Consider the following 25595-nt stretch of genomic DNA (forward strand, 5'->3'; position numbering starts at 1 on the left):
TCCGTGGTCACATCAGCAAAAAATCCTCTTTATATCAAGTATCTTTACTGCACCAGTGCGGAGAAATGCCAAAATAAAAGTCCCATATTTATGCCTCCAGTTTGTATATTTTACCGTATTTGAGGTGCTCAATATTTCCTGGCTGGTATATTTGACATCTTCACATCTAAGACTACAACTATACTTGATATCAAGCATTTTTACCTCCAAGTGGCATATTTTCATATATTTGAGCTACTGTTAAAACACTGTGCTCAATAATTCCTGGCTATGGATGGTATATTTGACTTCTACACATATAAGACTACAAATATACTTAATATCAAGCATTTTTACTGCGCCAATGTGGATAAATTCAACAATAAATGTCCCATATTTAAATATATGGGACTTTTATTTTGGCATTTCTCCACACTGGTGCAGTAAAGATACTTGATATTAAGTGTTTTTTAGTCATCATGGGCGCATGAAACACTTTAATGTAACATATTTTATTTTAAATGTAGGTTCGAATTATAGCTTACTGTTCTTAATACCTTTATTTTGAAAACCGAAAGTAAACATGCTGTTTCTCCGCATTTACCATAATGCTGAGAATACTTGTACACTCGAAATTTAAGTGCGGCTGATTTGACCACGGAGCGTGACGGCCGGCTTGACCGCAGTTCCATGTCCATGTGTCACGGTAGATTACCCTGCAGTAGCCTAATAGCCTACTGTTTCTTCTACACAGCAATGTCCTGTAAATGACAACATCCGGTCTCAGAATATGAAAAACAGGCCTTTTTCCTTTTTCTAGTGATATTATTTTTCTTTATATTAAATAGAAAACGAAAATCGAATCATTTTTAAAATTTCGCTCATCCCTTTTTGACCACGAAAAGAAAAACGCCTTGTATTTCAATTTAATTTTTTGTATTTTAAAATGAAAATCAAATAAACATTAGGTTTTTTTTTTTTGATACCCGTTTCTGAAAGGAAAATCGAATGACCAAAAGATACACGGACCGGATTAATCCCTGAATGTCTTGGGCATGTTGATTTCAGTCTCAGCCGCACTGGTGTAGTGTGTAGCACATCAATGTTTGATTACCAGAAAGCAAGCCTGAAAATTATTCTACTTTCCCCTACTGCACGTTACATTCATTCCCGCTAGGGCAACGAAAGAGTTTCAGAGAGTTTGCATCAGTCCAAGCCTCCAGGCGCAGCCCCCGGAGCTGAAACCTTCTCATTATGCTGACACTTATTCACCATTATAATAACTGTTGCCATGGTGCTGCCAAGGATCAGGTCAGTTCATCGGTGCCATAAACAAGAGCACGTGCTGCAACCAAAAATCTGTGTTGATTAATTTCCCATTAATTGGATATGAAGTTATGTTTGTGCACTACAGTCCACTTAGTGATTGATCCGGAGTGCAACACACACCAAACTTATGTTTTCAGGGTGTTTTACTTGTGGGTGCAGCCGGGTGTAACCACAGCAGGGGGGCAAGTGCTAAGTGAGAGGTCCCACACATTAAATTAGCATCATGCAGCACTCGCTGTGCTCAGTCTTAATTAGGTGGTTATGATGAGCCAGAGGAGTTTGTTTTCTTTTTAAAAATTTAAATTAATTCATTGAGTTGTAACAACCATAAATAATGAAGCAACTCTTCAGAAAAAATGCAGGGCAATTGTTAATAAAAATACAAATGTTTCAATATAACTTTAATTACTCAAAGCTGTTGTCCTAATTATTGCCTATCTGAAGGGTAGTTTCGTTACAGTTTGGCCAAACATAGTTCAGTGTAACTCCTTCAAATATGTGAATGAACACTTTTCATCTCATCCTGTTTTTGTGGTATCATCAGGTTTTCAAAATTATTCTTTGTAGTAAATGGTAGCATACATGATTAATGAGTCATACCCTATTTAACAGTATTATGCAAACACTGAAGTGCAGTGCATGCAAGATCCCCTTCAGGTTCAGATTCTATTCAGGTTTGAAGAATGTGTAACATCAAACAACGCACATGTGGTACGGACACAAAAATACTCCTCTGTTTGTTCTGTTGTGCGGTTTTTTCTTTTAATAAATTCCTAATAAAATGTCTTTGACTTCTGACTTTTTTAATTGCTGCTATTTTTAAAGTGCTAATTAACAGCTAAAGGGCTGGATTAGGGTTTTGGAGCTGTCGGCTTTAAAAGACCCATTTTGAGCACTTTTCAAAATAAGGCTGAATGTAAATGTTTGTGACTTGATAGCCGGAATCATTTATCAATTTAACAAGGCACAGTGATTCATCTCATGTTTACCGCAGGCTTTAACTTCCTTCCAAGTTTGTGTACAACAAATGTGAGGATTTGTGTTCGAGTGTGGACTGCACAAAAGTGTGTGTCTTCTGGTTATCAATCATCTCTCAAAGCTGCTTGGAGGGACACGCTTCATCTAACAAAGATTATAATTAGGCGGCCTTTTATTCCGTGTAACTTTCGGAGAGGTTTATCCTTGTGGAGAGGAACAATCAGCGCACAAGGTCCCTTGTCAAACAGCTCCACCCTCTCAGAGAGTTATTTTGAGTCTTGAGGATAAACCTGTACTCCCCTGGTGCCAGAGACTTGAAAGGGATACCTGCCTCTCATACAAATTAGTTACCCTACCTACACAATCTTCCCACTTCTGTGGCATTACTGAAATGCAAATGTATTCTGACAAATCCAAATGAGTCCCTCTTCCATCACAGAAAGAAATGTTTATTCCAATGAAGTGTTGACTTCCCCATGGGTCACTCATTGCCTGCACAGCATACATTGACTATTGTACCTTTGTAATTAACGAGGAAGCCAGTGTCACTCTAGACATGCTCCTGTCTCTGTTGTTTGTGTTTTTTTTCGTTCGTACAAAGACAGTGAATCAACAATGCGAGAATATCACGCAGGGAAATTAGAGTTCCTGTGTTGGTCTACATTCTGTGCTGTATGTATTGCATATTTACTATTTATTCCTTGTGGAAAACCCAATAATGAACAGTTATTATAATATTCAGTGTACACAAATGCAGAAATACTGTAAAAGTGTAATTTGCAAACTGGATGGATGATTTGTTGAAGAAGCAAGCTAACATTATAGATAATAGGTGATTTGGATGAAATTTGAAATCAAGCAGTTTGTATTCCACTTCCTGAGAAGGAAAAACAAGCTATTTACAAAGAGCACATACATATGTTCTGATTTTGTATTTCAGGAAGAAAACAGCTCAACCCTCAAGTACTTTTTCCCCAAACTGTTGAAATTACTGCTTCTTTCTTCATCTGAGTCACAATGGGCACCATTTTGATGGCTCAAATAAGGACAGCCGATTTAAAATGAGAGCATTTCACTCTCAGTGTTTGTTGTGGCAACTTTTTCTTTCGAATTTCCTATTGGATGACGACCCCAGGGAAGGAGGCGATAAGTTTGAAGGGTTCTGATGAAATTGCGTTAAAAGCACTACAGCATGCACTGTGCCTTTGACAGGTCTGTACATTCAGGTGTTTGCATTAAAGTTTTATGAAGGTTACCCGTCTGATTATGCAGTACCTCGGGGATCTCAGGCAAGTTTTTATGACTTAGATGAAAAATGCTCATGGGCTCTGCTCACATGGCCGAGGATCCATGCCGAACATAGAATTTATTTTGATTCAACCTTCTCTTGAGCAGCACTGTTTCCCTTCCTCTCTAAGCCTTCAAAACCTACTTTTCAACAGAAAAATGTATAAATTGGCTTTCAGGCTCACCAGCACATCAAAGCTGATGCAGTTTTGTTGGTTCTCCACCCAGGAAGCGGAGTCCTGCTGAGGCCCGTGTTCACCAAACAACCTGGCAGTGTGGTGTTTCCCCTTGAACCTGGAGAGAATCGCAGAGAGGTGGTGTTTAGCTGTGAGGCCCAGGGACACCCTCCGCCCTTCTACAGGTAACACCTGCAGGCACGACTTTACACACACTGTTCAGTCTTTGTTACCCAGAACATTTATGTAATATCCCAGAGCTCTCAGTTGCAACATTTCTACTGTAAACCAAGTGAGACTGGATTTGGTTTGTGTACTTCATGGCTTGCTGCTGCTCACTGCCCGCTGCCTCCTGCACTTAGCTTTACTGTCAGTCATGGTGAAATTTGAGAGTGATGAATTAATTGCCCTCAGTTGTTAGTCTGTTTTGTATTTGCATTGGCAGGTGGACATTGATCTGCTGTAGGATTCATTTTGAGAGCTTCCTGTCATAAGTATCACTGACCGTTAAAAGGGATCAAGTAACCCAAGAGAATCATGCACCAAAACTCTGCGGCTCTCATGACAGTGATCGAGTGAGGAAGTGAACACATACTTGAAATGATATGGAAGAAGCTGTCTTTCCATATTGCTGCTGTCGTCATGCTACAGTTAACTTTTTATGGACAGCATCACTGCCCAAGGCTGCACAGACATTGCTACAGGGCAACTGATTTGGAGGCTATCACTACAAGATAAACATGATTCAAATCCTGTTCGTGGACTGAGGTGAAAAATAAACCAGCTGCTATTCATTGTCCTTGTTCAGCACACCGGCACTGTGAGGTTGAGTGGCTCCCCCGCAATTGTGTTAGAAACAAATTGATGCCCTGTTCCTCGGCGCTAAAATGATGACAAATGAAAACAAATGACATACGATGATTTTCTTTAAAGTGCATCAAGCACATAAGCTATTAATTCATAGTCTATCAAATGGGGCCACATAACTGTTGTACTCCTGTCAGTGTAATTAAATGCAAATTGCAAAGCCAAGCATTAAATGTATAATAGGTTGAAACGATCCCTCATAACATCAGCATATGTGGCCGTTAATGTAGCTTGAAGATCCTTGGTGTTATGCCTAATGGGCACAAATTGAAATGAATGTACGAGATCCCATCGCTCGGATCAGCTGGAATACTTATTAAGCAATCAGTTGCTATTCTGCTGTGGATAGTCCTGCTTTATAACATACATCTACAAGTTCAAATCTGCAAGTTTTTTTTTTTTTTTTTTTTTTTGCCCTTTTGAGTTCCAGTTCTGAGAGTGTGCCCGGCTCCATATCAAATCAAATTTGACTTTAATTAGCTCTTTAATTACAGTTACTGCCACCAACTGTGACAGTTGATATACCACATTAAGAAGTGAGTTTCAGATTGATCACATGCTGTTTTGATATCCTACTTTTATCTCTTATAATGATGGGTCTGGTGTTCAGATGGCCACGTTGCGTTATTAGTTCCATCGCTGTACATCACAGTGCTGTCATTCTTTTTTAAACAAAGGTCTCACGTGCCAGCTTTAGAAATGAGATTTGGGTTCTTCTGAGGTTCAGTGGCAGGACACCATATGCTGAGTGACTCTTCTGCTGAGTATGTAGGCAGGTTTATTTCAGGGACGCCAAGGACAGATTAATTTGTCCAAGACCACCCAATGAACGCTGCTACACGAAGCCCCCACTCCAAGTTGTCACCCTTGGTCCCTTGATTTGTCTCATGTGGAGCTCCTGGACCAGTTCCAGCTGCATCACCAAATCACTAAATCAATCTAATCAGCCAATCTGCTGTTGAGCACTGCTCTGCTGCATATGTCCTCCCCCATTCCTTCCCCTCAACCCTGCGTCTCAGTCTCTTTGTCCAAATCCTTCCAACCGAAAAAGGAGGAAGAAAGTCAGAAATAGAAACCTGAAGCGTTCTTTTAGCCAAGAGATGCGAAATCTAATCAAGACCAAGGAGTGAGCATTCAGCCTAATTGTGCCTTATTTCTCAGATGAAAAGCTATTTCTTGAGAGTCTCCTTTAGCGACTGTCACTTTTCTTGTTAGTCTGTGTTTACTCTCTTCTTTTTCTCTCATTTTCCTTCCCTTTGACTTTAATTTGGTATGCGAATGAAAGTGCCATTTGCACACTGGCTGTGCTTGATTATATTGCAGACAATTTCAGCAAACCTATTGAATAGATGGGTGTATCTGAATACATTTAGAAAAGTTTTCTGCAAAACAAAGTTAAATCTTGTGTTGTTGTAAACTCTATTGTTCACAGTTAATAGAAACTAAGCCTACATAATTACTTAGGAGGTCACATTCTGCATTTAGCTGAACAAGTATCATTAACTCGGCAGGTTTTCTTTGACTATAAGCCTTAATTATGCAAAGTGAACAACACAGAGTCAAAAGATACATCTTGGAAGTTGATTGCTGACATCTCTCTTATCCCCCCCTTATCCCCCCATTCACATACACACCCACACACACTTGCTGGACTTGCATATTATACAAAACAAGAGGTTTAATCAAAAAACAACATTATCCTGTGCTTTGCATGTGGCCATTTTGTTTGAGCAGCCCTGGTGCTTGGCGCTCCCTGTCTGATAATCACTATGATTGGAGGGGAGGATTTTGAACAGGCCTCCCTAGTGTGGCTGCGGTTGATGGACAAACAGACTGAACAGAAAAAAGGAAATGTCAAGGATTGCTGAGCATTTGATTTGTGAGTAAGAGTTGTGTTTGAAGTGAGAAAAAGCCTGAATAGTAATGAACTGTCTTTTGAAATGGCAGTTGCTGATTGCTTCTCATTTCAGTTATTCATTTTGGTTTTTCGCAGCAAACATCAGACTGTTATTTCTGTTAATGTCGGCTTTATCTAGAATGAAGGCTGTTTTGGTCACAATTTAGACTGCTTGGAAGTCTCTCTTTTGCATTAATTGAACTTGAAGTGTTTATGCATCAGCGTCAATCTGTCTAGGGCTGCACAGTTAATCAAAAATATTAGCAAAATTGCAGTATCGCCAAAAGCATTATACAAATTACAGAAGCTGCAATTTTTTTGATAAAAATACAACATTGTAGATGATAAAACAGCGTTGTCATAGAGTGCTGCAGGGATGCACTGGTCTACAAATCTTGTTCTCAACATGCAAGAAAACATGTTTGTTTGGGGCAGACTGCAGGAAAGATCTGTCTCAAAAATAATCAGAAACGATTATAAGACACTGGGCACATATAACAAAATACAAGGCATCTTCTTTTAAAAACTTTTATTTAGGGAGACCTGGCCAAGAATGGCTGCAACACAGTTACAACAGTAAATAAAAAAATAAAAAATAAAACCCATATAATATTTATCATACAATCTGGACTCGGCGGATTCAACCAGAGTTTTAGAATTGTTTAGTGGTGCAATATTATGAAGTTTAAGTTCAGACGGCAGATTGTTCCATGCAGTCAGTGCCGAAAACCTAAAAAGCTTTCTTTTCCAATTCAGTGCGGACTTTGGGAACAACAAATTGCAAAACATCAATGGAACCCAGACTGTGATTTAAGATAAATAAGTATGAATTTTTCCAAGAATGGCTTTGTAAATCAAAACATACCATTGAGGAAGGCAGTGTGCACCTACAGCAAACCATTTCAGTTTTGAGTAATAACACACACCACAGATTGTAATGAGCCCTGTGATGCATGCTATCCAGCATATGAAGACCTGGTACTAATCTACACTTTCGGTATTAAAGGTTTTTATTCTGTGTATCATGTGTTTACATTCACAGGTGGAAGCTCAATGACTCTTTCATCCTGCCTAGACCAGGGTCACGTTACTCTCTGATGGGAGGAAACTTGCACATCAGCCATCTGACTAAAGAGGGAGACGTTGGCATCTACCAGTGCCTGGCATCCAACTCATTTGGCACCATCGTCAGCAGAGAGGCCAGTCTGCACATTGCATGTAAGCCCCTCTTATATTTAACTGAAAAATGTGTTATGTCAGAGTGATTGGTAATAAAATTCTTCTAACAAGCGGAAATACAAATATATAATAGCTTTGAACAGTTTGTGTGCATTTCAGTATTTTTATTTCACCTCTGTTGCGTTTAGTTAACCTCGTATCAACCTGAGATCTCAGTTCTGTCTTTGTTTGCCTAAGAAAGTAAAAGTTTTATTAAGCATCAGATGTTTGGTTCGCTGAAAGTATAATGACCCAGTAGGATTCTGTGAAAATTGTTTGTTGTCAGACCTGATCTTCTCTAACAGAAAAACAACCAGCGACAAGAGACTCCTATAGTAGACTGATACTATTGAAGTTGATAATGAGATACCCCAAATGAACCGTCCATGTTTCTATCACAGTGTTTTTCTCTTTTAACCCTGATTAAAGCCACGGTGGTGGTGTTTACTCTGCCTGGTGGTTCTAAACTTCCTTACAGCCTTGTGATGATTGTGTGGTAGGCCTTGACAGACCCTGTATAGTTGATGCTTTACAGCACTCATCCATCACAGTTTATAAGACCTGGGTCTGAGGCATCTCTGATAGCAAGGTGAACTTGAGGCCTCCATTCTTGATGGTCATCCCATATCATATGACAGCCCTGATATCTGTGAACAGATGGTGCAGCGAGATTGAATTCTGATGTCTGTTTCTGTGCCATAGCAGGCACGGAGATGATCCTTGGCAGGGAGAGCATCAGAGATATCCATCTAGCCACAATTTGGTGCTTCTTTGTCACAAAGCAGCATTACATCTTCAGCATACAGAGCAAATCGGTGCCCTGAGTCACCAGCAGGCTGTTGATCATATTCACATTTCCTATCAATTTCCGAGTCCCAACTTGAACTGTATGTCATCCATTGCCTGGGCCTGACCTGGGACCTGCTGTTGTCACCAGATGAGGACAAGCATCAGCTCTGATGTGTCATACATCTCATTTATTGCTCTTGGTTTAACTTAATTAAGTGTGCCGTATGATTGAGCAGGTCTCAGGTCAGAGGAATTATTCACAGAGGAGCCGCCTGTTATAAGTGTCAGCGTCATGTCATTTGTAACAGATTCTGACTCAGAGTGGCTCAATAGGCTCCTTTATATACCACGGGGCTTGCACCTCTCTCTGTCTTGTAATAACTCTGAGAGACAAAGGCCATTAATAAAGAAAATACTGGCATCTCCATCATATGTCGCATGTAATCCTATCAAGTCTGGTATCTTAAAATCAGTGCTATGAGCACTGCTGCAGAAAACAAATGTCGAACAGTAACTATAGCGTGCTCATTATTAAAGACATCTTTAACAATGTGATCAATATTTGGTGCTCATTCATAGAAGTCCTTCCTGATGCTGTTGAACAAAGTCGATGTCTTTAGACTTGCATTGACTGAAGTCCCATAACATCAAATTTGTATTGCATGAATGTGTATTGCATACATAATAGTTGAGATAGCCTACATTTTTAATCCTCTGAGGATGGATGATATAACAGCATCTGTTAGCATCTGGCTCGGGCTTAAACCTTTAAAAGTATAAAGGTTCTTGATCCTGTTGACAATACAGACTTAAATGTTTAAAAGGCTCTGCTTGCCTGCTGGTAGTGCTGGAAGGAGTAATCTACTTGGTTATCGAGCCAGATTGAGTTTCCTGATCTCCTAGGGATATTTTTGGTGTAAGTGAAAGGATTTTCACTGATGCAAGATGCAGCATTTTTACAACAGATTGCAGGGCCTGCATTACAGGCAGAGTGTATTGGATGCCTGTCCTGAAGAAGGAGCATGCTACAGCCTGGGTGCTGTGCAGCTTATAGAGCCACAAGGGTAACACAGTGTTTAATGAAGGGTGAAATAGCTGTATTTATGAAAGCATTGCAGGATGCGACTCCCTTGTATCTTGGAGCTCATGATTTTTCCGATCAAATTCAATCCTGTAATTGCACATAATTTGCATTTATTTCTCACTGGCTCCAGTTAAACCTAACTGCCTTATCTGTGTAATTACTTTGCAAGATTTCTATCTCTTTTTTTTCCTCTTATTTTTCATCAGCTCTGTACTCTTTATTCCTTGATTTTGCCTCCGGTGAAAATTAAGACTGTTTTGAGCTCGAGGGCATCTGAGGAAAGGACAATAACATTTATCGCCAGTGCTATGATACTAAGTGCTCTATCTGGGTTTCAAATCATCCTTTAGCGAGGAAGGCAGCAGTCTTATTCTGAAAGCAGCACTTCACAACAGTGTTGTAATTGTTGGGAGACACCAGCAGCCGCCCTCTGTACGAATTAGGCCCCCTTTGATGTTTATCACTTCTCAAATGTCATGTGTCACTCACCGTTAAGGATTCACTGCATGATTGCTTCTGTGAGAACAGAAAAGAAGATTGCAGAGATCAGAGATTATGGGCTCTTATGTTTTTGTTTTTTTATGACTTTTAGTGACTTGCACTTTACTTCTTAAAGCTAATTCATTATATAGGCAATCATTGCGTTTACAGAGCTTCACTTAGTGAATAGTAACCCTCCTCCTCTACAACCACAGGCAGTTTTTCACTGTATCCAAGTAAATGATTGATACTCCATGATGACCTCTCTTTAACTTTGTTGCATGACAAAATGACATAAATTACAGCTGATGATAACTATACTTACAAATGAAATATCGATATCATGAGAATACATATACGTATACATATAAATTATTATCGTGTAAATAACCAGCGCCTCCTTAATCACTTCCATCCCTGTCCATTCTCATTCTGTCACTGTAGGTCAGTGGTTCCCAACCTTTTTTCCTTGAAGCCCCCCTTGCCTGTGTCCAAGACAATCCAGGCCCCCCCAACCCGCATACACTAAAAGAATAAAGTGGTTAATTACAAACTTTTATTTGCAAAAATAAACAACAGCTATATTCTCCTAGTTTTACAATGTATATAGATACATTTCTTCCTTTTTGTGTCATCAGGTGTATCTCACACACACACACACACACACACACACACACACACACACACACACACACAAACACGACCAGAATAGACCTACCAGAGAGCAGAATAGGCCTACCTTATAGGGGTGTTGGTAATAAATAGCTTAATGAATTTAAATGTGGACCAAGAAATATGTTTCAATTTGGATTATAGAGAGTTTTGATTGGGTGTGTTACTGGGATTTTATGCAGTCCAGGGTATAATTGGCCATTTTGACTATTTTTGATTTCATAATTATATTTCACCTTGAAAACTATTTACCTTGCCTTGTTTGGTGTCATTATTTTCAGCACAACTTCACATGATTGACTGTACAGTTATTTTTTCATTTTGACACACATCTCTCAACTCTCTCACCGTCACTGTCGGTCCCTCCACAACTTCCTCCTGTCACCCAGCAACCAAATCACGTGTCTTGCCATGTAATTTTGTGATTGGCTGGTGTGGTGCCTTTTTCCACCAATAGGAACGTGTTTTTTCGCTCGCAAACTTTTCCTGCTTGCCGACACTTTCGTGAGAGAAGTCCATGTTGACTGTCTCTTCCTGCACCAAACGCGCAGCAAACGTGACGGTAATGTTAACGAAAAAGCGTGCCGTACATTATTTATCATAAGTCCGGTTTTACTTGGCCCATCAACACAATTTAAAAACTGGTACACAGCTTGAAGGCTGCTCCAACACATAAGTCGGACCGAGACTCACTGAGGCTCCGTCTTGCTGCTACGTCATCTTAAATACACTATTCACAATAAGTTAGGGATATTGTGAGAGACTCAGTGGATTTCATACATACGGTGTTTGTTTCACTTCAGAGAGTTTTGGGACAGGGAGGTAATTGTGTTCGAGTGATAGACACACCTCATTTTGTGTTTTTCATGTAATGGTCTCACTGTGTACAGTGTGCCTTACATATTCGGGCCAAACTAAAAGACAACCCTTTTCAATGTGGCATCAATTTCAACATTCTGTGGGTATAAAAAGCTGGTATTGTCACTAAGTCATTCCAAGTTCATCATTCAAACAGCCATGAACACACGACGTCACTTAACGGACTGGCAGCGCCACCTGGCCATAGCGCGCCTTCGCAACCGACCGCAACGATGACCAGTACCTAAGGACCTATGCACTCAGACATCGTTATGCAACTGCCACACAGCTGCAGGCCCAGTTACGAGATGTGAGGGGTACTAGGGTTTCCAGACAAACCATTCGAAACCGACTCCACTGCTTTGGCTTGAATGCCAGACGACCGTTGCAGGTGACTCCACTGACACCAAGACACCGCCGTGAACGTTTGCAGTGGGCACAAGACCATGTGACCTGGACAATGCAGCAGTGGTCTACCATCCTGTTCAATGATGAGTGTTGGGTCACCTTGCACAGAAATGATGGTCGTCAGCGTTGCTGGAGAAGGCGAGGTGAGCGATATGCCGAGGTCAACATGGTCCCCAGGGTTCCCTTTGGTGGAGGAGGTGCAACAGTCTGGGCAGGCATCACCAGTCAGCGCAAAACAGATTTGGTTATTGTAGATGGCTCTGCAGGTCACTGCACATTCTTACCTCAGAGACATCATAGAACCCATCATCATCCCCCAATTCCACCAGCACACCCCCAACTTTCTGATCATGGATGATGATGCTCCACCACTTGTGCCAGAATTGTCACAGCTCAACTTCAGGAAGTCGGAGTGCCTCATGTGGTATGGCCAGCAATGTCCCCTGACCTGAACCCCATAGAGCACGTCTGGGACCAGCTGAAGCAGAGACTGGATGATCGTACCCCACCCCCACGTGACCTGGCAGAACTGCGTGTAGCACTTATGGAGGAGTGGAACGCATTGCCTCAGAACAACATCATGAGGCTAGTGAGGAGCATGAGACGTCGCTGTCAAGCTGTCATTTCGGCAAATGGTGGAAACACCCGATATTGTCAATTTTTGTTATTTGGGGCTATCCTAGTTATTGTCTAAATATTTGGGGTAATAAATATTAAACTAATGAAAATGGTGTTTCTTCTCATTCATTATTAGTAATATCAAAGGGAACTTTTACTTATTTCATTAAAATTCAGAACAAATAGGAAAAGCACTCATGTAAATAACAATATCCCTAACTTATTGTGAGTAGTGTAGGTCACGTGATTTTGACGTACGGCGCGTCAATCGACCTCAGAGGGTTGCACAAATATAACTTTAACCTCACAACCTCATAACAGACAAAGTTGTGCGCGCCCCCTAGGGGGCGTGCCACCCAGGTTGGGAACCACTGCTGTAGGTAGTGGTTTCTATTAACATAATGAGGAAAAGTTGTTAAGTAATGTATCTGGCAGTTGCAACAATGTTGATAAGAAAGAGTGAAATGTCCACCGACCTCATATAACATTTTTGTCATAATTTTTCCACTTAGGGAAATCTTCCAATACACTATCTACTCGCAGTGACTGCAGCATTACTCAGCTTTTTTATGCATATGTAAAGGTTAAGAAAAGATAAAATTGTCTGTTTTAAGACTTTAAACATTTAAGATAAAATACGATCTTTCTCTATGCTACTGAACCACAGACAGGCTTCTGGTGTTATATTCATGAGCATAATCCAGGCAACTTTTACGTTCTCTTCAAAATGTATTTACTGTTGCACATTAGTTATATATAGGTATAATTATTAGGAGGCAGGGTTGCCTAAGAAGTGGAGTTGTGGAGTGCAAGTATAAGTTAATTTATTAAAGTGTTTAGAGAGAGGCCAGATCTCCTGGGTAAAAAAACACAGAACTACCTCTTTGTCCCACACTCATTTTATTGTTTAGACTTCTTGTTTATTTGATAGACTTAAATGGCTTTCACCTCTTTTCAGAGTCATTCAGAAAAAGTAATTAGTTAGGTTAAAGGGTTTTTTGGGCCTTAGTGGGCAAATCACTGAATGTCATCCCCATTAAAATTGGTTCCAAGGCTCATTTTCTGTTTGACTACAGCTGGGTGGGAGGTGACTAACTCCCTGGCAAACTCAGAAACAGCCTTGGCTGTTGCAACTGTGCCTCTCTAAATAAAGACCTGACTTTGGTTTTGTGGGAAAAGGGGGATGGCACTTTGGAAACCTCCACTAAAAATGTTATGGCCAGTGTATGTATTTTTTTATTTTGCTTTTATTCATTAGGGATTGTAATCAATCTGCCAATAGGACACAGATTAAAACCTCTCTAGAGCTAATAAATCGATTGCCACAAAATTTGGGACAGACATTCTTGTTCCTACTAGGATGAATCTCAATGACTTTGGTCATTGGGTTGTTTTTAAGCCAGCAGCTGGTTAGAATTTATATTTAACAATGAAGGTAACTACAGATGTCATCAGCCTCAGCCTTCATTTATCATACATACAGGAACTTCTTTCATCGAAGGTAATGGTAGAGGCTCAAGCATTCATCTGTCATTTATTAGATGATAATTACCCTACTTTTGTTCTATATTCTGTCAAAGCTATAATTTAAAATAATTATGAACAGTGTTCTTTGATTGTGTAGGCAAAAGTCTAAATGCTTGTAGTTATTTCCCAAACCACGAGCAAACGAGCACCTACACTAGTTAAGTTCCATACCGCATGACTACTCAGCTTGCATTAGTAGTACATAATAACCCCTAAGTGTTGGCAAGTGATACCATAGTTAGAGAACTTCAAATAAAGGCATCCTTAAACGAGATTTTTAAAACTCTTCTTGCCTTCTGTCCAATGGCTTGGTGACAAATGTAGCCACATCACAAATTGCCCTCGAGCTCACACTCCAACAGAATGGCTTCAATTTTTCTTCTCTACAATTGCCTCTCATTCATTACAATGGGTCACATTGATGTAGCTAGCACAAAAATGCTAATTCACATCCAATTTCATGGATCTGAAAGCACTCAAAATAGCCTGAACTCTGCCATGGAGAAGCACATGGAGGTGCAGAGCCGTGATAGGCTTGATAAGATGATCCACGGGGTGCAGAACAGCTTGGGTTGTCAGGCATTGTTGGCTTTTAGTGTGTCTAGCTCATTTACGCCCCACCATACTCCAAAGGAATATTGATCAGGAGAGCTCTGCTCTCAGTGAGAGTTGAGTCTGACTATGACACTTTCTAATGTTTGAGCCTGGTTTTAGAAAATAATTAACTCATCTGACTATGTATTATGCTTATAACATTGTGTCAAACACCCGTTATCTGGCCCTATATTTCCTTTTCTAATTGTGATTTGAACAAAAGGAGCATGACAGCATTCTGCAAATCCCACATTATTCAGATAAACAAATTATTCCAGCAAAGTTTAACGGTGGAAAATACATTTTAGGTGTTTATTTGTTCTAAACATGTGAAATACAGTATATGAAGGAAAGTTCCAAAATGTGGAATTTCACCTTCTCTACCCTAATACAGTATAATTGGGGGAAAGCCTCCAAAATATCAATTTTTTAACAGGAACAATTGACTCTGCTAGACATTGTCCTCTATGAGAATCTCACATTTGCTAAATAAGAGTGAAAAGCCACACAAAACAAATCTTTCTTTCTTTCTTTCTTTCTTTCTTTCTTTCTTTCTTTCTTTCTTTTTAATTGTTCCTGCCCATTGTAAAGCACTCTGTAACTGCTGTTTTGATAAACTATATGGTCAGTATATTTCTTTTCGAATAGTTGCAAAACCATAAATTTGGGTACTGTAGCGATGCTAACAACATGCTTTTAAGATGCAGATAGAAGTACCCATGCTGTACACAGACCTATTTTCTGTTTTAGGAACTGCACACATACTGAACACATAGAAGGGTTGGCGGTTGACAGTGGACCGGCCGTTCTCGCAGAAAATCTGAAACCACAGAAGGCCTACTGTAGATAGTGTATTATTCCTTATCAGCATTTAGATGAGTGTGCAGAATATTAACTCAAACCAAACGATTCACAACATCAAACCATTGAGAATTGTTGCAACTGCAGCTGCTGGGACTTTCTGACTGACTCAGCAGGTACTGGCCCTGCCAGAGCAGCTAAAGTTTAATATGGTATCAGATAGCTTCTGCAGCTGCTCACTAAGCCAAAGGACTTTATTGAAGTATGTGAAGAAAAAATGGAGCACTTATTATTTTGAGCCAAACTGGCATGGGTCTAGGGCTGTGTGGTCTGTTGTTTGTTCCACCATTTAATGAGTTGTCCTGACAGTTCGCACAGGTTCATAGTCCCAAGAGGAAGAGACCCACAGACTTTGGTGATCCCCTGCTTATTTCTCAGCAGGTTGACATTACTGTGAAATGTCTCGACAACTATCTACCATTTCACAGATGACATTTTGACATGTCCAGTAGGAAAAACACCTGTTAGATAAAGGAAAGATGGCTGAATTCCATTCAGCTGCAGGGTAAAAGTGTCATGCATGCTGTCATGGCTTACTGGGAAACTTGATTAGAACTGAGCCCTTGTTAATTTTATTCGTGAATTTCACCTGTGCTTCTATTGCTATGAAAAGATGTGTGTGTCAGATCGTACTCTTCAGGATAATTTGTGATAACGTAGGTGATCCATTAATTTTTCCCAAACTTTGTTTTTTGACCAAATGCCTGCAAGTCTAAGCTGTATTTTGTGATTTGAGCTAATCTGCAAAGGGTAGCATGGTAACCTGATAGCATTGTCATTGTGGGCATGTTAACATGTTGCTGTAAGCATTTGTCACAAATGGCACTCAAAGGAAAGCCTCATAGAGCCGTTGCTGTAGACTCTTCTTGTCTTTAATTTGTCATCAAGTCTCAATGTGTTTGAATAAAACTGATAAAATAAGATGATATATGCTTTGACTCTTGGGGTCCTTAATGCTGGTTTGCTAGTCTTGAGATTTGAGTTCAGTTTGGCATTTATCTGTAAAATCCAAATGTATTGTCTTCATTTTTTACAATGATTAACGGGAAGTGAAGCATGATGCATAAGACTTGAAGATGTAATGAAAGGTAAATTTGCACACAAGACTAAACATCATCAAAGGGCTGATAATAACCACTTGACCACTAGCATATACAACATAAAATAGATAACATTTATACATTACTCAGATTTGTTTAGGAGACTGAGCACATCTAGAGGGAACTAAAGATTGGCTTGCTGGTCCTTAGGGACCCTCACTGTGCTGTATCTGTTCATGCACAGAGAGGCTTTATGTGACTGTCATTCATTGATCAGGTAGAGATTGAGAATTGGCTAATGAAGCACCTGCACAATCTTTTACGTGCCAAATATGAAAAGAACTTAATGATCTGCTAATTAATTTGTGAAGTCATACAGCAGTATGCCACTGAATCATTTGTGAAGCAAATTTAAAAAAAAAAGAGAGGTGCCTTCAGTTGTAATAATACAATACTGTTCTGCTGGATGCATTTTTCCATTAGTCACAAGGCCTGCAAAGATCACGCATGGCATTTATTATGCAGAGTCTCACCCTGCTGTGCTTGTACACAGGAGGTGTCAGTTTTGCATTCTTCCTCTCTGTTTCTGAATTCAGTCTTGATTATGTCATTATATGGAAGCCGCATATTTGACTGCACTGCCTACGATATCTCCAAGAGCCACAGCAGGCTAGAAAAGGCAAAGTGTTCATGAATTGCCGTCTCTATTTTCTTTCTCTCAGCAGGTTGTCAACATGTAATCGGTCTCCATACAAATGATGTTTCAGTCTTAGTCGTTTAATTGTTGCTGGTCTGTGTGCGGTGGATGAAACACAGAAAGTGATAACAATACGCAGTTCCAATTAAATTCACTCATGTGTGACTTATACTTGAGGAATTGCTTTCTGCTCCTGTCAGAAGTGTTTAGGACTTTACAGCACCTTTCTGCATTTATGCACACACCGCGTAGGCTCTGTGAAACTCTGGTCTGCAGCCAGATATGAAATTATTGAGCCACCGAAGATATGGCGTGTTGTGTGCATGATCTGTTTGCTTCCTGTGTGCGTATGGCTTTGGTGAAAAGTGAGTTGATTATTTTACCTTATTGCTTTTGTGTTGTGGTAAACAGACCTGGAGAACTTCAAGACCCAGAAAAGAAGTCCAGTGAGGGTTCGTGAAGGTCAAGGGGTGGTCTTACTGTGCGGCCCACCACCCCACTCTGGAGGTAAGATGGATAATAAGTTTTGCTGCCATGTGAAGTCAAGCTGCAGCGATTCATCTGTTTAAAGATTAGTAGTTCACTAGCCTAGTAAATAAATCAGTCTTTTATGATAGGACATCATTTTCTGATGTATAAAACGCTGATCGACATTTTCACCATTCTGACATTCGACTAATTCATAGATTCATAGTAATAGAATTGGTTAATTGATCAAATTCATTTGACAATAAAAATAATCTTAAATTGCAGCCCTAATTTGAAGACATTTATTTTAATCGCTAGCTCACGCAATCAGTTATTTGTGATCCAGTTGAACATATACTACTTTACACAGAAACATCGTCATAGTGTGGTATTACTTGTTCTGATTGCTCATCTACTGTGCATTTATCCATACAAAGTGGAAGTCATGTTTGTGCTCTCCCCCTCAGTTCTCCTGCTTGTTTGTTTGTGTTGTTGAGGTCAGTGGAGTGAGTCATTTTTACTTTGGGACACTCTGGCCTGTCAGCCTGATTTTCAATGGGGGCGAGGAGAAACTTTGGCATGCAGACTGAAGAGGCTGTCTGTGGCTGGGGCCCTGCCAGGCTGAGTAATAGAGCTTCTCTCTGAAGGTGCTTTGTCTGCGTCTCATCAGCCCTTTGCATCCATGGCATTATCAATGGGAGTTAGCATCCAATGCTATTAACTCCTACACAGGGGTCTGGAGATGTGTTTTTTGCTCTGCCAGCCGCCAAGGCTGAATGTAATTTTCCTCTGTTGGAGAATCAGGATGTACTGTAACATAGTGCACACAGCAGGTGGTGGGAGGGATGTCTTTAGTTTTAAAGAACGGTTTTAAAGTGCTGCTTTAAACCAAATTATTACTTCTTACTCACATTTTTGCTTTAAGATACATTGGCTCTGTATTTTCTGACAGTCTCATACAGTATGTCACAACATGAAAATGATGTTGGAATTCAAAAGACTGGTATTTTGAATTGACTCTGAACGCACAATCAGGGTGTAATATGAGCGTTGCTTTCGCAAAAAGCTGCTTTTAATATATTTTTTTATTATTATTATTATTTGTACTGTATTTCTACTGGTTAAGGATGAGCTTTGCAAAACTTTACAAAACTAGTCATTGAGGTAGCTGGTGTTAAGTATTATCTCATGTAATTCATAAGTGTTAATCTCATTGGACTGAACATGAATTGTATCATTTCACATGTAATCGTGCCTGCATTTTACATATCAAGATAGCAAACATATCATAATTACATTAATACAAATATAATCAAAATTTCAGTATGGCTAAATGCAATATCGAAATTGCAAGATAAATTATAAGCTTAAGAAAAAGGTGAAAAAAAGGCATTACAATGAATTACTGTACTGTAGTGCTACAGAGATGCTGTGGCCTACAAATCTTGTTCTCCAGATGTGAGAAACCATGTTTGTTTAGTACAGATGCAGATAGATTTAACATCATCATAGTATTTTCGTATATCAAATTGTGATGCAAAAATTATTATTCTTACTAATCACCAATTAGGGCTGCACGATATATCGTTTGCGCATTGTCATCGCGATGTATGTGTGCGCGATAGTCGCATCGCGATCCTGCGATGTTGGAGGCAAATTAACTCATCTCATGTCAAGGGTACCTGACACACACTGTGCATGCGCAGTCCACCAGTCACATTAGTTCTTATTAGGGCCGAAGCAGACCACGCCCCTGCACATGGAGTAAGTCTCTGGTAACAACATTGAAAAATGAGCAATGAGCAAGAGAAAATCGCAAAAATGAAGACTTGGTTCCAAAAAGAAAAGCAACGTTAGTTATCTGGAATTATTTCGGCTACAAGAAGGATGAAACTGACCAAACACGTGTTCTGTGTCAACAGTGCCTTGCATCTGTTGCCACAATGAGTGGTAACACAACTAATTTGTTTGACCATTTACACCGGTACCACACAGCTTAATAGACAAAAAGAGGTAAGATCAGTGCAGGTTCACAAGATAGCAGTAGTGCAGCATAACATAAAGTGCTATTCAGGTCATCTGATGAAAATTCCTGTATTTTTTTCATATCGCAACATATATCGCAGGGTAAAAAAAAATTGCAATTTCAGTTTTTTCCAATATCGTGCAGCCCTATTGCCAATCATCGGAAGCACAATAGTTATCAAAATAATTGCGATATGACCTTTTGACCACATCATGCAGCCCTATATTATATGTTAGCATTTATACAGTTTGGCATATATTTGATATAGATTTTGGCGATATTGCCCAGCCCAAACATAGAAAAACTAAATGTATAGTATGAAAATGGAGCAGCAAATAATCTGAAAAACATACATAAACAAGCCCTTCATATAAAATTGCAATATTTTAAGTGGGGCTGTCCAAATTAATGTGATTGTAATGCGTTAATGCAAATTCCTCTTATCGCCATTAATTATGACCCTCAGCCCACACCGTAGTTTGGAGAATCAGTTTGCAATGTTGCAGTAACTTTGTGGATGACAAGCAGAAACTAATCACCTTGAGCAGAAATGGATGAAGAAAAAGGTGTGTTGAATGGCAGGCTCAGCTTCAAAGCCGGATTGTTGACAAGAACAAAATTATTTGCATTTACTGTCGATGTAAACTGAGTTACCACCGGTGTATGTAGAGTCTCAAATACCACTTGCTGGCCAAGAACACAGCTGATGCAGAGCCCTTCTCCCCCTCACCAAAGGCAGACCACACAGGATAGTTTTTAACATAGATGCATGGACAACTCTACACACAACACACTTCCAATAGCTAAATGTGTGGCCACAGCATCCAGACTGATTAACATTGTTTAGTTAACCTTAACAAGTTTTGAGTTTGGCACTACTTTGTGTTAGTATAGTAAGGAATGTTACATTCAGGTCAATGTGCCCATCTGTTGTTGCCTTTTGGGCCTCAGTTTGCCATGTTGTGCGGTCAGCGTTGTTTTTGTTTTGGATTGTTGCAATAATAATAAACATGCATTTGCATAAAGCAAGCCTATTTGTCCACTCCCATGTTGATAAGAGCATTAAAAAACGTATAATAATATCTTTAAGGTTAATTTAGAAAAGATAAAGATGATCGATTGACAACCCTAACTTTTTTTTTTACCAAAATATGTCTATCCATATAGAGAGACTATTGTTGGAAAAACACAATAAGATTTTTGATATATTACTGTCAGTTACATGAATATAATGAATAAAAGAGTAAGTCAACTATTATATGCAGCCTTTAAAACCATGAAGACTGATGCCATCACGATAAAATTGTATCCAACATTGAAGATGATACATAGTCTCATGTCACAGTAACAATATAACATGAATATATTACTCAGCCCTAATGTGTACTAAAGCTTCATCTGCTGGATCTTATAAGAACATAGTGAAACAAACTATTGTCTGGTAAACTTTAGTCGACTAATTCATGAGCTGCTGCTGCTGCTGCTGGGTGGAACCCCGCTGTGCAGCTGCTGCAATTAGAGTACAATGAGGTGGTTTTTTGTTGTTGTTTTTTCATCACACAGTTGCTTGCAAACCTGTGGGGGCCTATATTTGTAGTGCTTTGCCCTGTATATGTTATAATGAGACGTCTCACCTTGTGTTGACAAAATAAGCTGGAACAATGAGCCATATGCTTACATTTGGCAGCCTTGCAGTGGAATGTCGGACTCATCTCCTGGTGCAAGGTGTCCAAATGCCAACACACACTCCAGCCAGCAACAGAAATAAAGCAGCAGCCTTGTCAGGACTGTCAGGCTATAGTAGCAGTGTCATGAAAGTGTCTTACAATATAAGAAATAATATTAAAGCATGTTTTGTAGAGAAATACAGATTTAGTCCTGAGAGTGGCCGTATGCAAAATTCTGTTTAGTTTTCAGCTGAGAAGCTTGGTGAACTGTCTGTTTTGAAGGCAATCCTGCAGGCACCAGACTAACGCTTATAATTTGGAAGAGGAAGATTGCGTCCTTTATGTGAGTGCATTGACGGGGGAGTGTAGTCCCCGGACAACCTTCCGGGTTAGGCAGCATTTCGGCAGCATAGTGATGAGCGCAGAAATGAGTTGACATTGATTGACTTCCCCTTGGATAGATTTCACGTGCCAAATCCTTTTGGGCAATTTACACACACACACACACACACACACACACACACACACACACACACACACACACACACACACACACACACACACACAGGCTATTTGCAAGCCAGTCAGGAAAAGGGAGGAGATATTCAGTATACAACAACTCATTTATTCACTCGGAGATATCGATATAGTTTAATGTGTAACCTTTAAGTCACCCTTGAGTCATGAAAATAATCTGGATTGTTTAATGAATGCTGACGTCAATGTAGGTTACACTGTTTAATTCAGGGAATGTACTGTACATTGTAAACTATTTAAATGTTTTATACAGTTGTTGTGGCATTGTTTGATCTGTTCTAGTAGGTTAAGTCCTCTTAGTGGAGGTTCAGGTGTTCAAAGTGTCTACTATCTACTGCAAGTTTCTATTCAGAACTAGAGTTTAATTTGTTTATTTCACATTCCCATGGTGTGAGAACACTCCTTGGCAAATCGTGGACAGAAGATATAGATTAAAATGTGATGATCTAATCTTAATTAAAACTTTATTCTAGCAGGATTTTCCAGGTATACGTTGCCAGACAAACAATTATGAATCCGTTTGTTGCATAAGTACATACAGTCACATGTGTGGCATGACGGGTCCAAAAGTTGTAGTTTTTTGGCGAAGGGTACTTTTGACTTTAGGCACTCACTTATACTTGTGTGTTCAAACCCCAAGAATTATTTAGAGGTTCTGGAAAGGACTTGAAGTGCTGAATGGCCTTGAAAAGAGGTCATAATGCTTATAATGTGAACATCACATCTGCATTGTAAGTGTAGAAAACTCATCTGATATTAAACCCCATCATATTTACGTTAACAGCAGGTAGGAACCTTCCCCCCTGTGAGAAACCGCACAGTGTGTGTGTCATTTGAACACCTTTGAATCCCACCTTGTCTAATCATGTGAATCAGCTCCATGATAGATATTTCTCACACATGGTGTGTTGCCGTGTCACTGGCACAGCATTTTCCTCTTTCATACCCTTTAACTAACAGATGGTTAAACCAGCAGGGGTTTTCTATATTCTTTGTCATCTTACGCTGCTATACTCTGGTGCAATAGGGGGATTTCAGGACAGTGTTCTATTTAAATTAGGAATAAAAATATAACATCTCTCTTTGTAAACTCATTTCCATAACGTTCAGGAGACTCCCCCGGCTTCTGATGTTGCACTTTGCTCAAGAACTTCAACTGCTTTGTTGTGAGTGCGATCCTGCATATTTGACAACATCACACTTCACAGATGTTTACCGAGCTATATGCGACAGTATGTTTGGGTAAAAATCTGACTAAATCATTGGAAATTCAATATTTGGGTGTTGATGTTTTTGTCTTCAGGGAAATGTTAATAGACTTATTCAATAACTCTGTTCAATAATTCATGTTTGTCTTGTCTGTCATTTGCTACCAAAATGTATTCCATTTTATTTAGACTGCCAAATCCCTTTGGACTGCCTCCAACATGACACTGATCATTTGGGACTAGAGTCCTGGAGGGGTTGTTGTCAGTAACCAACACTGTTACATTGCACCTGGCCCATATCTGTCACATCCAGTCTGATACGAAACCTTTACCTGCTCTTAAAAAGGAATGATAACTACATCCACACTAACATAAAGTCTGTAGCCCCGTTGAGTGTTTCGCCATCATCACTTTGTTATCTAGGACACTGAGAAAAACAAAAACATTGAACTTTTAATGCCATTGAGCTACATAAACTCACATTTTGCTGCCTGTTCTGTTACTCATGCACTACAGTTCCCCTTTGACTTAGCAGTGTTGGAAAGCAAAGTATGTAAATGTTGGCCAAACCATTTTAAGATATTGTGAGGAAGCCTGGCCAGAGGGGAAGGCGGTAGGAGGCAGACTCAAGGCACTCACTAATGATGACTAAAAAAAAATATATTTACACTTAAGAGAAAAAAACCCACCAAACTCTGCTGTACAATTAATTTAACCTCAATCACACACACACTGATCCACGGACATGTTCGTTCAGTAAGCCCTCCAGTCTACTGAAATATTAGCCAAGACAGAGCCACATGTCTCTCAGAGTTGTCTCATGCTTACATGTACATTCAGGGCAATATTTTACTTGTTGGTGAATATTATCAGTACAACATTCTTGCATAATCATCTCTACAATTACTTAAAAAACAAAATAATTCTAACCAGCATTAGATGTTGAACCAAAGACAATCCCCCTTCAGAAAGAGCAGTGCAGTTATATATATGATATATCGGGTGGACAGTATTGTTGACCAAGATTATCCTATCACAGATTCATTCTTGATGGTGTATATGTTGTACGATATGCACCAATATGAAAACGTTTCTTTCAGAGATTAAAATTTGCGAAGATGCTTGGATAAATTATAATAATTAAATATGCAGCGATTTTTATGGTCTCAGGGCACTGATGTCTTTTAAGCAATGACGTTTGTTAAAGGGTGAAATATCCTGCATCCATGACATATGTTTAATGATTACCACATCTGAGGTATCTCTGTAAAAATATGTGTGTTTATTGGCCAGTATATTGCTAGTGGAATTCTTTGTAGCAGTCAGACTCTATTCATGTTTGTCACCTCTAACAAAATCAATAGATAATAGATAATCAGACAACTAAATGAAGCCAATCAACAAACCAGGGATAATAAGTGCAACAGAGTAAAGGTTGAACTCTAGCTAATACAACTAACAAGCATGGTTGTAAACACATATGTTGAAGTCTGACCCACTTTGTCAGAGATATTAAGTTGTTTTCTTATAAAATCCTCAAATCAGAAATGGCAGCAGAGTTAAGTAATATATTAACTGAAGGCATCATTACTGTAACACTTGTGTTTTTTTGACACAGGATTAGCCAAATAAGATATTTTGGTTTCATTAGCATGTCAAATGCATTCATACGTCCTTCTTCAGGAAAAGTCTGTGACATGATACCATCAACTGATTGACTTTGTCACTTAAAATGAGCATTTTTACTTGTATTTAACTTGTTTATATTTAAACTGTGTTGGGGAAAAGTAGAGTTGATTTATGAAGTAGTAATAAGTTTTATAACGTGATTTTAAAAAATTGATTCCATAGACTTGTTACACCAAGACGTAAGAATTCAGAACTCATCACAAATGAAACCAACCTCTGATACAATACAATGAAATACCTGGGATGCTCAAAACCCAGCATGCATCATTGATGCGCTCAAACTTTAATTTTCATTTTGGTGGACGATAATTCATTGCTAATCTGGGTACAATTCATTCAAACCTAGTCAGCTTGCTTCCCTGCTGTTTTGCTCATATCAAATAAACACAGCCCAAGCATGCTTTTGTCCAGCTGACCAGTAATGTACAAACTGCTTTCATTTACACCAGCAGCCTCTTCACTCTGTCTTGTTTTGATGGATCATAGATGCTCTCTGGAGACATAGCACAGTGCTCGGAATGATCCGTTTTCTGACAATACTTTCAGCAGCTGTCATTGTAGATTATGCCCATTGATGGAGATGTTGAGGATGCGGCAATGGGCTTTAGGATGAATCATTTCAAACATCTTTACTGAAGGGC

The 25595-nt window shown here is 39.4% G+C and overlaps 1 protein-coding gene across 3 annotated transcripts in view; it reads left to right on the forward strand.

Moving 5' to 3' along the window:
- Positions 1-25595, forward strand: part of cntn3a.1 (contactin 3a, tandem duplicate 1) — an 87829-nt gene that overhangs the window by 18446 nt on the left and 43788 nt on the right. For all 3 annotated transcript variants that reach the window (XM_030421928.1, XM_030421926.1, XM_030421927.1), the window contains exons 4-6: positions 3802-3934; positions 7556-7731; positions 17771-17866. In XM_030421928.1, coding sequence (XP_030277788.1) covers positions 3802-3934; positions 7556-7731; positions 17771-17866 — 405 coding nt within the window. The remainder of the gene's footprint in view (positions 1-3801; positions 3935-7555; positions 7732-17770; positions 17867-25595) is intronic.

Source organism: Sparus aurata, chromosome 7 (genome assembly GCF_900880675.1).
Source record: "Sparus aurata chromosome 7, fSpaAur1.1, whole genome shotgun sequence".
NCBI classification, from domain to species: domain Eukaryota; kingdom Metazoa; phylum Chordata; class Actinopteri; order Spariformes; family Sparidae; genus Sparus; species Sparus aurata.